At 46.2% G+C, this 15,734-nt stretch overlaps 1 protein-coding gene across 3 annotated transcripts in view; it reads left to right on the top strand.

Moving 5' to 3' along the window:
• Positions 1-15,734, top strand: part of elmo1 (engulfment and cell motility 1 (ced-12 homolog, C. elegans)) — an 85,091-nt gene that overhangs the window by 39,443 nt on the left and 29,914 nt on the right. For 2 of the 3 annotated variants that reach the window (XM_030346324.1, XM_030346323.1), the window contains exons 7-16: positions 3,516-3,551; positions 5,019-5,118; positions 5,839-5,990; positions 6,987-7,065; positions 8,720-8,761; positions 9,406-9,456; positions 10,124-10,246; positions 10,960-11,088; positions 11,799-11,903; positions 12,678-12,786. In XM_030346324.1, the coding sequence (XP_030202184.1) occupies positions 3,516-3,551; positions 5,019-5,118; positions 5,839-5,990; positions 6,987-7,065; positions 8,720-8,761; positions 9,406-9,456; positions 10,124-10,246; positions 10,960-11,088; positions 11,799-11,903; positions 12,678-12,786 (926 nt within the window). The remainder of the gene's footprint in view (positions 1-3,515; positions 3,552-5,018; positions 5,119-5,838; positions 5,991-6,986; positions 7,066-8,719; positions 8,762-9,405; positions 9,457-10,123; positions 10,247-10,959; positions 11,089-11,798; positions 11,904-12,677; positions 12,787-15,734) is intronic. The other variant, XM_030346325.1, reaches the window with a different exon arrangement.

Raw genomic sequence — 15,734 nt, 5'->3', positions numbered from 1 at the left:
AACATCCACAATTAATATGGAGTAGGAGGTAGACAATGCTCTGAATGCATTATCCACCCTTACATGCTTTAATAGGCTTCCACAGAATACCTTTTAGGCCTCCCCTCGAATATGGACTGAGGCACCCAAAACTGGTGTACACTGAATTTAATCATTGTTATTATTATACTTTTGGTCACCAGCGGTAATATGATATTATTTTCTATCACTGGATACGTTATGTACACAAGGCTGGCATTTATTCAACTTGGTGCCCGGGGCTCTCATTAATTTCTGACTTGAGTGTGTGCATAATTGTGTGTGTGTGTGTGTGTGTGTGTGTGTGTGTGTGTGTGTGTGTGTGTGTGTGTGTGTGTGTGTGTGTGTGTGTGTGTGTGTGTGTGTGTGTGTGTGTGTGTGTGTGTGTGTCAAGTCAAAGATGCCAGAATCAAACTGTGTGTGATTGCAAGGTGCCAGCTACATCAAAAATCCAAGAAGCGAGTGTAAATTCAAACGCACACATGCACACACACACATGGAGGGAAGCCTGTAGCAGGCAACCATGTGAGATGAACTTGTTTTCTGCCTCATGTCATCGCTGTTATAAATCCTCAGAGGGGGAGAGAGAGAGATAGAGAGGGAAAGAGAGAGATTTCTGCCCAAATCGGCGCCACAAGGTCAGAAGTGCCAGTCTGGAGTCATAACTCTCACCAGGACATAAAACCTAGCAGTCAAGAGAGGCGCCATCTTCAACCGGACCTCTGTCTTGGGGGTCACATTATCTGGGTCTCAGCTAGACAAGTGTGGGTTTTTTGATTTACCTTAAGACTTGATCAATGAGGGGACCTTGTTATGCCGGGACCAAGGCAAGGGTAGGGTTGTGAGTGATTTTTAGTTATTGATTATTAAATATGTCAAACTTTATTCATACAGCACATTTCATACAGGGCATGTCTGCAGGGAATTCACATAATATTATTTTTTTTATTGCAACTCAATTAATTAGATCTACTAGGTACAAACACTTCAGAAAAACCAAAGCTGGACTTTGTTTTTGTACTTTTCATCTTGAAGATCCAATGTTGCATTTTATAATGCAACATTGCAAAAGTCACCATCTGTACTAGATAAAATAAAACTATTTATGTATTGGAGATGCATAATTGGGTGCCTGCATTTGTGGCATCAAGTTGATCTAACACATTGACTGAACTTTTTAAAAAGCCACCACCACATGTCTTAAGTTATCTGTAAACATGCAGTTCTAAAGCTATATTGATAGATAGATAGATAAATACCTAAATATATCCTTCCTAGAGCATCATACTACAGTGAATGAAGTCCTTTATTCTAAAGTTGATCACCCTTCGACTTGATCTTTGACTTTAAGATACCCGATATTGACCTCTAGACATTTGATAACTCACCCTGCTCATCGGAACGGTTTTGGAGTTCGAGTTTCAGTCGAGCGATCGTCATCACCTCAACAAACATCTCTCCTGCCAGCCGCCCAATAGTCCTGCCACGAGACAGGAGGCCTCTCACATTGCACCCCGTCCCACAGTATGACACATCGTCTCTTCAGTTATTTTTTAAAAAGATGCTAAATATGACTAATGTCTTTTTCCATTGACTCATCTCCTCACTATTGATTTTCCATATGAGTGTTTGGGATTGGCACGCGCACTTGTGTTATCTGCATCATGCACGTGATCGTTGTTGCGTGTTCATCAGGTAAGCAGTGATGAATCATAAGACATGCAGATGGGCTTCCATACAGACACATACAGGCACAAACACACGCTCAGTCACACACACACACACACGCACACGCACACACTCGGCTCTCCTGTCTGCCAAGCAAGCTAGCCTTGTTTGATTGTTCAAAAGGCTCAGCGAGGATTCAGTCCAAACAACATTACTGTACCAGCATGTAAATCAGTTTGCCTCACTGGGCTCAACCCACTACAATAGCAGATGTCTCCCCCTATTGGCCAAAATGTGTAACTGACAGACATTCTCAATAGGTCCAGTGTCCTGAGGCAAGTTAGGCAAGGCAACTTTATTTATATAGCACTTATATACACAAGGCAGACTGAAAGTGCTTCACATATAAAAATGTCATGCAATAAAATAAAATAATTGATAAGTAAAAGAAAACATATGCAAAGAAATGAGTAAAATAAATCAGCATTTTAAAAAGTGCAATGTATTTAAGATCAGATCAACAGTCTCTCTGGTACCCACGTCGGGACTCCAACCCGGCCTAAAGGAATTTGGTTCCCACGTCGGGACTCCAACCCGACCTAAAGGTACTTGGTCGTTTCTCTGGGACTCCAACCCGGATTCTAGTCAATTTCTATTCTAGGACTCTAACCCAGATTCTAGGACTCTAACCCAGACACACGTCGGGACTCTAACCACGAACCAAAGGCCTTATTCTGGGACTCCAACCCAGACAGACGTCGGGACTCTAACCCAGGCAGAACTCGGGTCTTTCTCTGGGACTCCAACCCGACCTAAAGGAACTTGGTCCTTTCTCTGGGACTCCAACCCAGATTCTAGGACTCTAACCCAGACAGAACTTGGATCTCAAACCCTTGTCCTTTCTCTCTGGTATCAGAACATGTATCTTTCTGGTAAAAAATAGAAAATAAAGGGAAAGTTAAAAAGGCATTTTAGAAATAAAATAGAAAATAAAGGCAAAGTTAAAAAAGCTTTTGCAATGTATTTGAGATTTAGCAGAAAGCTTAAGCAAAAATAAAATTCTTCAGTCTTGTTTTAAAGGTGTTCAGAGTTGGGGCAAGACTTAAATCCTCAGGGAGTTTATTTCAGCTATTTATTGCATAGTAACTAAATCCTGCTTTCCCATGTTTCCTTAGGATACACTGTGCCGTTCTAAACCGCACAGGGTGATGGATTTGATGCAATGCTGTATGGATGTCTTTAAGGATTCACACCGAGACACATACTTTTGGATAAGATTTAGATAAGAGATACGATTTTTAGATAACACAAACAAGTGTGTGATAACTTTCTGAACCTCAGGCCTATTTTACAATCTTGGCAATGGATATGGCATCAGAGTGTCTTTGTGTGCGTGCGTGTGTGTGTGTGTGTGTGTGTGTGTGTGTGTGTGTGTGTGTGTGTGTGTGTGTGTGTGTGTGTGTGTGTGTGTGTGTGTGTGTGTGTGTGTGTGTGTGTGTGTGTGTGTGTATGTGTGTGTATATCAGAAGATGCATTTATCAGTGACTCTTATTATTTGTCTTGGGTATAACCCGTTTCTCCACTTTCCATTGAGCCTAGAAGTTTTCAAATGTCTCCATATGAAATGTGTTATATTTTGAGTTGTAGAAATGAGTGTCACTACAATGTTTTCAATATGTGTTTTTTTGTTGGCAAACTGTTTTCCCCATGTCCGTTCCAATGAGTCTGCTGTCATTGGTTGCTATGACGTCCACGTCCCTGTGCTCAGGCCTAGCTTCCGTTGGGTGGTTTCCCTCGTTTTGATGCCAAAGTTTCTCAAATCTCCGCAGGCGCTATCAGAAACTACAGAAGATAATGAAGCCCTGGTAAGCACCGCCCCCTCGCCCTCAGCCAGGCTATCTAATTGGCTCTGTGCTCTGCCTAACCTAACCTGCTGGCTGCTGAGTTTGCATGATTGACACTCGGTGATTCCGGAGCCTTTTCTTAACCGGAGAGGCTGTTTGACAACGCAGCCATGCTTCTGTTTCAAACGACCATGCTCCTTCATCCCTGATCCCTGTCCTCTTCCTCGCTTCCTCTTTCTTAAGTCTTCCCGCTTTGCATGTGTTCTGGTCTGCAGGTGTTGTGGGATACACTGATTCAATTGGACTGAAAACATCAGATTGAGTGGTATATCTACTTTAAAGGACAATAATTGTATCTCTTGGGCAATGTCGATTTATAAAAAATAATAATAGAATAATAGAAAATAGAATTTCTCCATCTCACTTTGACCACATATTAACTTTATTTGATTGCATTTATTATCTCAGTTGAGGTGAAAACTGTACTCGCCTCACATAAATCCTTTCCTGTACAATGAATACAGTATATCCTATCTTCTATATCATGTTAGATTTCACCTCATCAAAGACCAGGGTGTTCAGTGAGAAGGTTCCAGATGTTGAGCTATGAATGACATATGCTCTCAGCTTTTTTTGCCAGAGGCATTTTTTTTTCTCATTATTATTTCTATGTAACAGAAGAGATCAGCATTCTCGAAATGTCACATCTGTTTCTCGTAACATACTGCTTTGTTTGTTGCGCATTTCTTTCAAGAGTTCTCTCATGATTCCAGATATTATCATGTATTTATGACGTCGATATATCTGAGTGATGTATGTATGTGCTTTTCAGGATATTTCTGTTTCTACTTTGTCTGGAAACATTTTCCCAACAGTTTGTCCTAACTGCATGACTTTGCTCTGGTTCTGCTCTGGTTCCACTCTGGCTCTGGTTCCACTCTGTCTCTGGTTCCACTCTGGTTCTGCTCTGGTTCCACTCTGGTTCTGCCCTGGTCTTCCACTCTTGTTCTGCTCTGTTCTTCCACTCTGGTTCCGCTCTTTTCTTCCACTCTGGTTCTGCTCTGGTTCTGCTCTTTTCTTCCACTCTGGTTCCGCTCTTTTCTTCCACTCTGGTTCTGCTCTGGTTCCACTCTGGTTCTGCTCTGTTCTTCCACTCTGGTTCCGCTCTTTTCTTCCACTCTGGTTCTGCTCTGGTTCCACTCTGGTTCTGCCCTGGTCTTCCACTCTGGTTCTGCTCTGGTTCCACTCTGGTTCATCTCTGTTCTTCCACTCTGGTTCTGCTCGTTCTTCTGCTCTGGCTGGCTCTTGGTCCTCCGGCGCCCTCTGCTGGCTGGGCTGTCAGAGTTTGGTCTTTGTACCGGCCTTATTTATTTATGCGTATACGTTGGTACTCATCCCTCTGCCTGCACCGTATCCCTCTGTCCATCAAGAGGAGGTTGTACATGGTATGTGTGTGTGTGTGTGTGTGTGTGTGTGTTTGTCCCGTAGCTTCGGAGACCTGCTGTCCTTCACACTGACAGCGTTCGTGGAGCTGATGGACCATGGCATCGTCTCTTGGGACACCTTCTCTGTGGCCTTCATCAAGAAGGTCAGCCTCCTCCTCCTCCTCCCCACTTTGAGGACAGCTAAAGAAAATAATGGAGTAATCATATGGTTTAATACAGATGAATTAAATTCATGAAACCCCTCTTCACACTTATTGTACGTTGTCCTGGCACTTAATAAACACACTTATTATATGTTTTAAGTCCTGCCACTTAATGTACGCACTTATTGTATTTTTTAAGTCCCGCCAGTTAATGTAAGCACTTATTGTATGTTGTACGTCCTGCCACTTAATGTACACACTTATTGTATGTTTTACGTCCCGGCACTTAAAAGTAGTAATTGGCATTGTGTCGCTTCTTATCCTAGCTATCTCTGTTTTTTACGGGAAATAGGTTAACCTAGCGATTGTTAGTGCTTGGCACTTGTTTTTTATTAACATGTACTAATTGTAAGTCGTTTTGGATAAAATTATCTGCTAAATTCCCTAAATGTAATGGTTTCTGAAAGTACATAGTTGTATAGTTGTATATTTTTTCATTATAATTATTAGTTATTAATTCATTTGAGTCTATACTATTATTTTGTATCTAGCTGTGTTTTTCAAAGTGTGGTACTTCTGAAATCCTTATATGTAGCTCATAGAGGAGTAAAAAAAACAAGTAGTAAAAAAAACAATGTTGTACAATATAGACATCTGTGTGTGTGTGTGTGTGTGTGTGTGCGTGTGCGTGTGTGTGTGTGCGCGTGCGTGTGTGTGCAGATCGCCAGCTACGTGAACAAGTCAGCGATGGACGCGGCGGTGCTGCAGCGATCGCTGGCCATCCTGGAGTCCATGGTGCTGAATAGCCAGGACCTCTACCAGAAGGTGGCGCAAGAGATCACCATCGGACAGCTCATCCCACACCTGCAGTGGTAGGAGCTCTCTCCCCCTCCTCTTCTAACACACACACACACACACACACACACACACACACACACACACACACACACACACACACACACACACACACACACACACACACACACACACACACACACACACACACACACACACACACGTATCTCTGCAATCAGTCCTATTTTCTTGTTGTTTCAATTCGCTTGTCATGCACTTCCTATTGCTGTTTAGAAAAGAAACGCTATTTAAGTTGTTTTTTGTTGTTTGTTTGGAGAGTTGGTTTGGGGCTTGACACTCCTGGCAAAACTACGACAGGGATAAGAGTAAGAACGGGAGAGAGAGGGAACGAAAGAAGAGCCTTCGGCGATGAAGCAGGCTCTAATAATACTTCTCACTAGACCAGGGATGGGCAACTTTCATGATAAAGAGGGCCACATTTTTCATCATAACCATCGGAGGGCCACTACCTAAAAAATCATCCAGAATCATAACCTATGTACGGTATGTTAATTGAACCAACATACATTCATTTCATGTTTTCCATGCTCAAACAGCCACATGAATGGTCAGTATTTTTATCAGTGCAAAGGGCTCACATACATCATCATTCAATGAAGTCAAAAAACTGAAAAACAGTGGCCCAACATTAAGTGCAACAACTCAATGAACTCAAACCCAACAAGCAGTTGTAGTAGTTGTAGTGGCGACTTAAGTGGATATCTTTAATGACTGATATCGCTTCTAAGCAAACTAGATGCATGGGTTTGCCTTCGAATTCTATGAATTCTTCTCGTCTTTCTTGACCGAGTTTTCTGTAACTCGATCAATTATTATTATTCTTTTTTTTATTATGTGCGGGCCTGACTGAGTGAGGATGCGGGCCGCATGCGGCCCGCCAGTTGCCCATCCCTGCACTAGACGGATGATTTGTTTTCAGGTTCTAAACATTTGGCAGCAGCGGATAGCTAACTGGATGTTTTCTGTTCTGTCGTGTGCGTTAAACACCCCAGCGCCGACCAGGACATCCAGACGTACACGGTGGCGGTCATCAACGCCCTGTTTCTCAAAGCACCCGAGGAGAAGAGACAGGTGACCGACGGTGTTACAACACACACTTCAACGTCCCTCCAGCCTCAATCACACTCTTTACCTCCTGAAACGTCAATCGTCTCAGTTGCTGCTAGCGTATGCTGCTGACTCTCACTCATATCATTATGTACAATGCGGTTGTGATTCTATATGTTCCACCTTGGGCCCTTGGCTAGACTTTAAGTGGGCCAATGTTTTATGTTTTTCTATGTCATCCTCATCTGTAAACTAGAGTAAAAGATGGCGTTCCTGAAAGGCAGACAAACTTTCCTTTAGTTGTTAATGCCCGCTTCCCTGTCCCCATTTTCTCAAACCTACCTGCTATTTGTCACTATTCAGACAACATTTTGCCCCAGACATGAATCCACTCGCTGCTCCTCTCTCTCCCTCTTTCTTTCTCTTATTCTCATCTCTCTCTCTCTCTCTCTCTCTCTCTCTCTCTCTCTCTCTCTCTCTCTCTCTCTCTCTCTCTCTCTCTCTCTCTCTCTCTCTCTCCCTCTCCCTCTCCCTCTCTCTCTCTCTCTCTGTACCCCCTCTCTCTCTCTCTCTCTCTCTCTCTCTCTCTCTCTCTCTCTCTCTACCTCTCTACCTCTCTACCTCTCTCACTCCCTCTACCTCTGCTGATGTACCTAGTCATACCCCCCCCCACCAATCCTCAGTCGGTCCCGAGCCTCTCCTGTATCAGCACTATGGACTCCCCTGGAATGGGACGTTGTCATCTATAATGGATGATTCTAACGCACAGCACAGACCCTATACATCCCGCACACGCACGCACACACAAAGAGCCTCATACACAGTCAGCCTCAGCATCCCTCCCCACGAACGCTGACGCTACGAATGCCGGTCCGGCCCAGCAGGCACACGACGCATCACAGACGTTTAGCTTCTGACCGCTCGCTGGATGACAGCTGTGTTTCTGCTGCTTGGATGGCTTTGGATTTTGAAGTGAGCAGCGGATTGTGTGTGTGTGTGTGTGTGTGTGTGTGTGTGTGTGTGTGTGTGTGTGTGTGTGTGTGTGTGTGTGTGTGTGTGTGTGTGTGTGTGTGTGTGTGTGTGTGTGTGTGTGTGTGATACTCGGTATAAATGAGGCGTATGGTGGTGTGTTTTAAATCCATATTGCAGGTTCATGTATAACGTTAAGTAAGGGACCGAGCGCATACACAAAGCATTTTAACCCCCCCTTGTAGATCACAAGTGACGTTCTTGAGGATTGCTAAGGGACTAATAACGTTTTAATGGTTTAGTGTGCGTGGGTGTGCATGGGTCTGAGAAACAACCTATTATCTTAACCTCCGTGATCCTCTCCACTTACTCACTGCTGGCTGGCACTCTTGAAGACTCTCTGCATTACTGCATTGCCCTGATTTATTTGTTTATTAATTCTCTAACAGCGTTTCCCTCCGGCCTCGGTATCACCAACCGTTTCACTGGGGTTTTTAAGAAACGTCCACACTTTATTAATGTCGACTACACCGGATCCCAAGTGTCTCCTTGAAACCACTCCAGTGTAACCGGGGGGCCATAGACTTAACTCACTTTAATCCCATTCATGTACTACCTCACTCACTCATCCTCTCTCTCTCTCTCTCTCTCTCTCTCTCTCTCTCTCTGTGTTTCTGACTTTGTTCCCTCTCTGCTCACGGTATGGTAGTGTGATGAGCACAATGTGGACATCCTTAGTTGTCCCCTGACCGTAAGTCTGTCCATCATTGGCTTGCCCTTGGTAGATATATCTAGACCTGTAGACATAGACGCTAAGATCCCGTTTGCAGAGCGCTTATCCCAAACTGTCTTGTTGGTTTTTGTTTGTCTGTTTGTATATATGGTTGTTTGTCCTTTTGTTTTCGCCAAACGTCTGCACTGGGCGCTTAACGGCGACCCGGTGGTAGATGTTTTGTTGTTTTTTGTTCATTTACCCATAATGCATTTGTCATTTGGACGTAGAGAGCCATTCATGGGCTATTTGTTCAGCTGTTGGTCTCATTGCAAAGTTTATCGCATTGTTGTTGTCCTATCTCGTCTTCTCTTTGTGTGCCCCTTGCCCGGAGAAAAGAGACTGCTTGTCTCTTTCTCTCTCTCACTCTTTCTCGGTCTCTCTCGGTCTCTCTTTTTCTTTCTTTCTTTCTTTCTTTCTTTCTTTCTTTCTTTCTTTCTTTCTAATCATCCCTCTATCTCCTTCTTTCTTTGTTGCTCTCTCTTATCTCTGTCTTTCTCTCTGTCTCTCTGTCTCTCTCTCTCTCTTTCTTTCTTTCTTTCTTTCTTTCTTTCTTTCTTTCTTTCATTGTTGCTCTCTCTTTATCTTTGTCTCTCTCTCTCTCTCTCTCTCTCTCTCTCTAGGAGATGGCCCATATTCTCGCCCAGAAGCAGCTGCGCTCCATCATCCTCAGTGTAAGTCTCCCTCCTCCACCTCTCCTCCACCTCTCCTCCACCTCTCCTCCACCTCTCCTCCACCTCTCCTCCACACCCTCCTCCTTTCTCTCCGGCTGCATTCCTTTTTTTTCGTTCCTTGCACAGGGCTGTGTCACAGTGTTAGCCCGGTGGTGTCTGAATGGAAAATTACACCTGCCATGCTTGTGTTACCCACCCCCCCCCCCCCCCCCCCCCCCCCCCCCCCCCACACACACACACACACACACACACACACACACACACACACACACACACACACACACACACACACACACACACACACACACACACACACACACACACACACACACACACTTCCTGCGCCACCTCCTCCACCCATCCTCTCCCATCCCTCATCTGTGTTTATTATCTACTGCACACTCTGTTGCACCCCCCCCCCCCCCCCCCACCCCTGCTCCTCCTCTTCTTCCTCCTGTCCCTCCTCTTCCTCACCTCTTCTCTCCCTCTTTTATCGGTCACAATTTTTGTTATTTACAAAGAAAATCTATTCTCTTGTGTTGCCTCATGACTCATCCCCTTCCCCCCCCCCCCCCCACCCCCCTCTTCCTATTCTGGCTCCCTCCTTGTCCTCATCCATCAACTTCTACCGTTACGTTTATTTATCATGCGGACTATTGTGGCGCAGAACATTATCCGGAGCAACCAGCCAATCAACGACGAGATGGCCCACCAGCTTTACGTGCTTCAGGTCCTGACCTTTAACCTCCTGGAGGACCGCATGATGACCAAGATGGACCCCCAGGACCAGGTGAGTGGGCGGACTGTAACTAGGTCAGCGTAGCCAGCTGCTATAACTAGCAGTGCCAGCTAGCAAAATGGACAGTTGGACCCATCCATCCATCCTAACCCTGGTCACAGTGTCAGAAATAGTAACATTCAATGAATGAAGGGATCGCTGCATAAGATTTGATCGAGCGCTGATGCGTAACACATCCCCGGTTAGACAACACATTCCTCCTGTTCTTCGGTCCTTTCCCATTTAAACGCACAAGGGCGCGTGAAAGGCAGTTGGGCACCTGTGTGTTGTAAACCAGCAGACAAACACAACAATGACTCTACATATTCAGGGAAGGGCTTGCTGTTATCTAGAGTGCCCCAGGGCTGCGCCTCACAGGATGACACGGCCTCTGCCCCAGGAGGCGGGCCGGCGGGTGTCTGGTCGTGGTTAATGAGATTTTAAGGAGGGGGGGAAGGAGGAGGCGCTGGGTCCGGCCAGAGCTCTTAGAGCATGGGCTGGAGTCCAGCTGGCCCGGGAACCGACCAGACTCAAACTGTTGTCGGGGAGATGGAGGGAGGTAGGGAGAATCGATTGGTCTGAGATCACCACTGTGCTGATTGTCTACTGTGTGTGTGTGTGTGTGTGTGTGTGTGTGTGTGTGTGTGTGTGTGTGTGTGTGTGTGTGTGTGTGTGTGTGTGTGTGTGTGTGTGTGTGTGTGTGTGTGTGTGTGTGTGTGTTCCAGGCCCAGAGGGACATCATCTTTGAGCTGCGGAGGATCGCCTTCGACGTGGAATGTGATTCCAACAACAGCGGCAGCATCGAGAAGCGCAAGTCCATGTACACTCGCGACTACAAGAAGTTGGGCTTCATTGTGAGTGGACCACTGAATTATCAGTGTGATTGCATCAAATCGAAATCTTTGATTGTTATTGCTGCTCATTGTTTGGACATTATAACGTCTGACTCCGTAATTCCTCTTTGGGAATAGACGAGTGAATGTTTTTTTTCTCAACTTCAGAGTACTTTTTCTTTCTTCATTCTTTTTCCATTTGTTTTCATACATTTTCTCTTTTATCCTTTGCTTCTCAACCCCCTCTGTGTATCAGGGATGTACGGGGTGTCTCATGCGTCACACACATGGAGTGCCTTTCCACTACTGGAGGAGAGACTCCCTAATGTAATGGTGTGTGAGCTAGAACGCTCACACACACACAAACACATACACTTTCTGAAAGGATGCAGGGAGACTTCATTTTCCATTGTAATGCATATGCACTTTAAAGCAGGGATATGTGAACCCACTGCAAGCGTTTGTGCGTGTGCCCAAGAATGTGTCTGTGCATGCGTGTATAACAATATTTGTAGGGTTTATGATATTTTTGTCTGTATATTTGCTCTTTTTCTTCTGCTTTTATGTAACTCAGATTCTGCCACATGTCAGGCAGAATTCGAAATCTGCTCAACAAACTGCTTGACTGATGAGCCTCTCTCTCTCTGTCTGTCTCTCTTTCTCTCTGTCTCTCTCTCTCTGTGTGTCTGTGTATCTCATATTTCTCTTTCATTCTGGTGTCCCTCCCTCAGAACCACGTGAACCCTGCAGTGGACTTCACCCAGATACCTCCGGGCATGCTGGCTCTGGACAACATGCTGTATTTTGCCAAACACCACCAAGACGCCTACATAAGGGTGAGCACACACACACACAAACACACACACACACACACACACACACACACACACACACACACACACACACACACACACACACACCAAGCCATGCTTTCAAGTACATGTTTCCAGGCAAGCCTGTGTTTACACTAATCCCATCAATCAGGCAGCGCTCCTATCCCCTCCGTATTCTACTTCCACAAAATGGCTACCATGAAATATATCTATTTTTTTATGTTATTTTTCATGTCTTCTTGACACCAATGTGTGTCTGAAGGAACTGAACAATGTACTGTTGAGAATAGTAGCTATTCAATTTGTGGCCTAACCTCTAAGTGAGGCCTTACTAAAATGAAATACCATTTGGTGATGATCAATGGTCAATATTTGCCCTGATAAGAGGGGGAATGACATTAATAATAATGTATGATGTTGCTGGTTAAACTGCATCAGTTATTGTGTGTGTGTGTGTGTGTGTGTGTGTGTGTGTGTGTGTGTGTGTGTGTGTGTGTGTGTGTGTGTGTGTGTGTGTGTGTGTGTGTGTGTGTGTGTGTGTGTGTGTGTCTGCATCCGTTTGTCTGTGTCTTGTCCAGAGAACCTGCTCGCAAGTGTAGGATAGAAGCCACTAGCCTAGCATATGCTACTTAGGTGTTCGCTATGCTACCGGAATGTTACAATTGAATGTTATCAATGGATTCATTCCTGTAACGTAGCATTTCCACAAAGAAACCACTAACTTCCAGGGAGACCTGTGCTCTACGTGTGGCTGAGTTCTTGGTGTCCTTGATGCAGATGGTGCTTGAGAACAGCAGCCGGGAGGACAAGCACGAGTGTCCGTTCGGGCGGAGCAGCATCGAGCTGACCAAGATGCTCTGTGAGATCCTCAGAGTGGGCGAGCTGCGTACGTACACGCATATACCTGCACACACACATATACATGCACACACAAATATGCACACACACAAATATATACAGTACATGCACACACATATACATGCAGACACATATATATGCACGAACACACAGCATGCAGTTGTGCTCACACATGCACGCCACAGAGTGCAAATATGTTTTTTTTCTCGTCCCAATCACATGACCTCCAGTGTTAAGAGAGGGAGAGAGAGAGAGAGAGGGAGAGAGAATCGAAGTAGCATAATCACAATCACATACACACACACACTCTGTGTGTGGAGGGAAAGTGGTCATTATCCTCATCCGTCGTGCCACGGGGACCTCATTTATTAGCCGTGAAAGGAGAGTTCAGGTCCATGCAGTCCCTCCAGGCCAGGGCTAGTCTGGTCCGACTGCCTTTAATGACCCCCCCCCCCCCCCTCCTACATGGCCCTGCTCCCTCGTCCCTCGTCTGTCAACCAGCTCCACACGGCTGGACGTGGAGAGGCGTTCACGGGCTGTTTGTTCAGCTGTTGTTTATGTTTATCTCAACGTTGTCGTCTTATCTCGTCTCCTCTCAACAGGCCCCCTCGCCTGCCCTGTTACTGCTAAAGATGAAGGAACCTCCTGCTCTCTCTCTCTCTCTGTCTCTGTCTCTGTCTCTGTCTCTGTCTGGACGGGGTGTTTGCTGCCTGGACGGGGTGTTTGCTGCCTGGGGTTGCTGGCTGCCTGGGTAGTTGGAGGGCTGGTGGGCCGGCCTCATCACAGACTCAACAGTCAGGGTTTCTTTGGCGGAGGAACAGACAAATCTGTCCTCTGAACCCTTTAACAGCATGGTGTCATTGGTCTGTGCTGTTTGGGTCGCTCGTGTCTCGGCTCCTCTAGGGCAGAACGGCCGCGCTTCTCGCCCTCTCAACGTCCATATTGACTCAACGCAATCAAATTGAGGGATTTTTATTTGTATTTTTTGATTTCTATTTGATTCGATTTTGTGAGGCCTCTGATCCAGCGCCGTAGAGAGGGGAGGGGGGCGCTGTGCGGCATGGCCTAACCCATATAACGCGACACGTCAAGCATCCATTATTAAATGTGAGTGTTGCCCAGTGGCGCTGCGCTGCTCTTTCAGCGCTTTAGGAAGTTATCTCTTTGTGCGGTCGGCCGGTTTGACAGTGCAGTCACCTTCTTTTTATTGAAAACAATCTCTTCAGACAATGTTGTCCGTCGTGACTCCATTAAACAGAAGGCCACAGAGAGAGGTGGATGAGCTGCAGTGTGAGCCTGGAGGAGAGTACAGCCTTCCATACAGAGCCTGTCCCTTATACGTCCCCCCCCCCCCCTCCCCCCCTTTCACTGTCCAGCAGGACTCTGCCTCGCTGGGCTCCCTGGCCAGGATTTAGTGCCTTCTGACAGAACGGTCTGCTATGCGTGCATAAATGTGCACGCACACACACGCGCACGCACACGCACACTCTCACACACACCCAAAAACTCTCACGCTGACTCACACACTCACACTCGCACACATACACATACACACTCGGCTTATGTTGAATATGCTGCAATGCTCCATAAGCTCTGTGACCCTCATTCTGCGTGTTCGCCAGCATGCCTGGGCATATTTCTCCTTTTTTATTTGGGGATTTTGTTTTGAAGGCATAGCGAGTCCCTTTTATCTGCTTTTGCGTGGCAAACAGATTATTCTGCCTCACCATTGGATTGTAAATCTCACATTTTGGCCCCCAGAAAAAAAAAAAAAGAAAGTGCAGGTTACGTCAGCATATTTCGTCATCCCAAACAGAGGCCGTACACATCTCTATCCCTGCTGGGTTAGTCAAAGAGGTTCTGAAAGGCTTTGGGCATTAGAGATGAATCCGCCTGAATGACTTGCTATGCACTCATTATAAAGAGAGCCTTGTCCTTGAACAACCTGATAGTTTAATTATAGCGGGATGGGGGGTTAGTGGGGGGTGTGGGCAGGTTAGATTAATTAAACGACTGGAAATGCTGCAAAGTGCTCTCTTTGAACTACAATCACACACTTTGCCCCAAAACAGCTACCATTGACATAGCTCTGTAGCGCTGATGTGAATAATAAATGCATGACATGCGCACGCTGTGCGTCGACACAGCACATGCTTGTTTCTGTTAGCGTTAATCCAGGCTAGTATGTAGCAGCTAGCCCGGAGTTTGGCCTCTTCAGGGGCTAGTCAGCGCAGGCGCGTCTCCGCCGTTAATATTCATGATGAACTTATAGACGTGGGCCATCGACGCATCCCTGAGCGCTCATGCATACGCTGGTGTGCAAGCATGGGTGCAAATGCATTCCTGTGGTTGACTCTTAAATCACTCTACTGTAATGATGGTTGACAAGTGGACCGCTATATGTTCTCAAAGGGCGTGGGCTGCTGCACCATCTGTGTGAAGGCCCCATGCTGCCGTCCGTGGGTCCGTCCGTGGGTCCGTCCGTGGGTCCGTCCGTGTGTGAGGCGAACGCTGACGTTGTAGCAGTATCTATCTGTGGGAACACTGCGTCAGATCCAAGTTGCTATCCCTAATGAGGAGAAAAGTGCAACTACATTTAAATCATTGTGTAGGGGAGGGGGGTCGGGGCTATTTTAAAACACAGCACTCCCTGTACTTCCTGTCACAACCCATTCCCTCTCTCGGCCTTCATTCCCTTTCCTTCGGTCTCTCCGTCTCTCTGTCCTGCTCCAGCTTACTGCTCAGCTCCACCACAGCCCGCAGGGTTTAGTCTAACAAGCGCTCCGTCAACACCCCTGCATCAAACACTCGCCAAAAATATGCTGACGTCACTGTCGATGCATCCTCTTCAGACCGGGTCACATGTGACCCGGTCCCCAGTGCGAGCACGTATAGCGATTATGAGACGACGTGGTGGTGACGGCCCACCGGGTGAGGCAGCCCCCACTTATCGGCGGGGGGGCGGGGGGCAGGATG

The sequence above is a fragment of the Gadus morhua genome, chromosome 22 (genome assembly GCF_902167405.1).
Source record: "Gadus morhua chromosome 22, gadMor3.0, whole genome shotgun sequence".
Taxonomy (NCBI): Eukaryota; Metazoa; Chordata; class Actinopteri; order Gadiformes; family Gadidae; genus Gadus; species Gadus morhua.
This window is presented reverse-complemented; position numbering and strand designations above follow the sequence as displayed.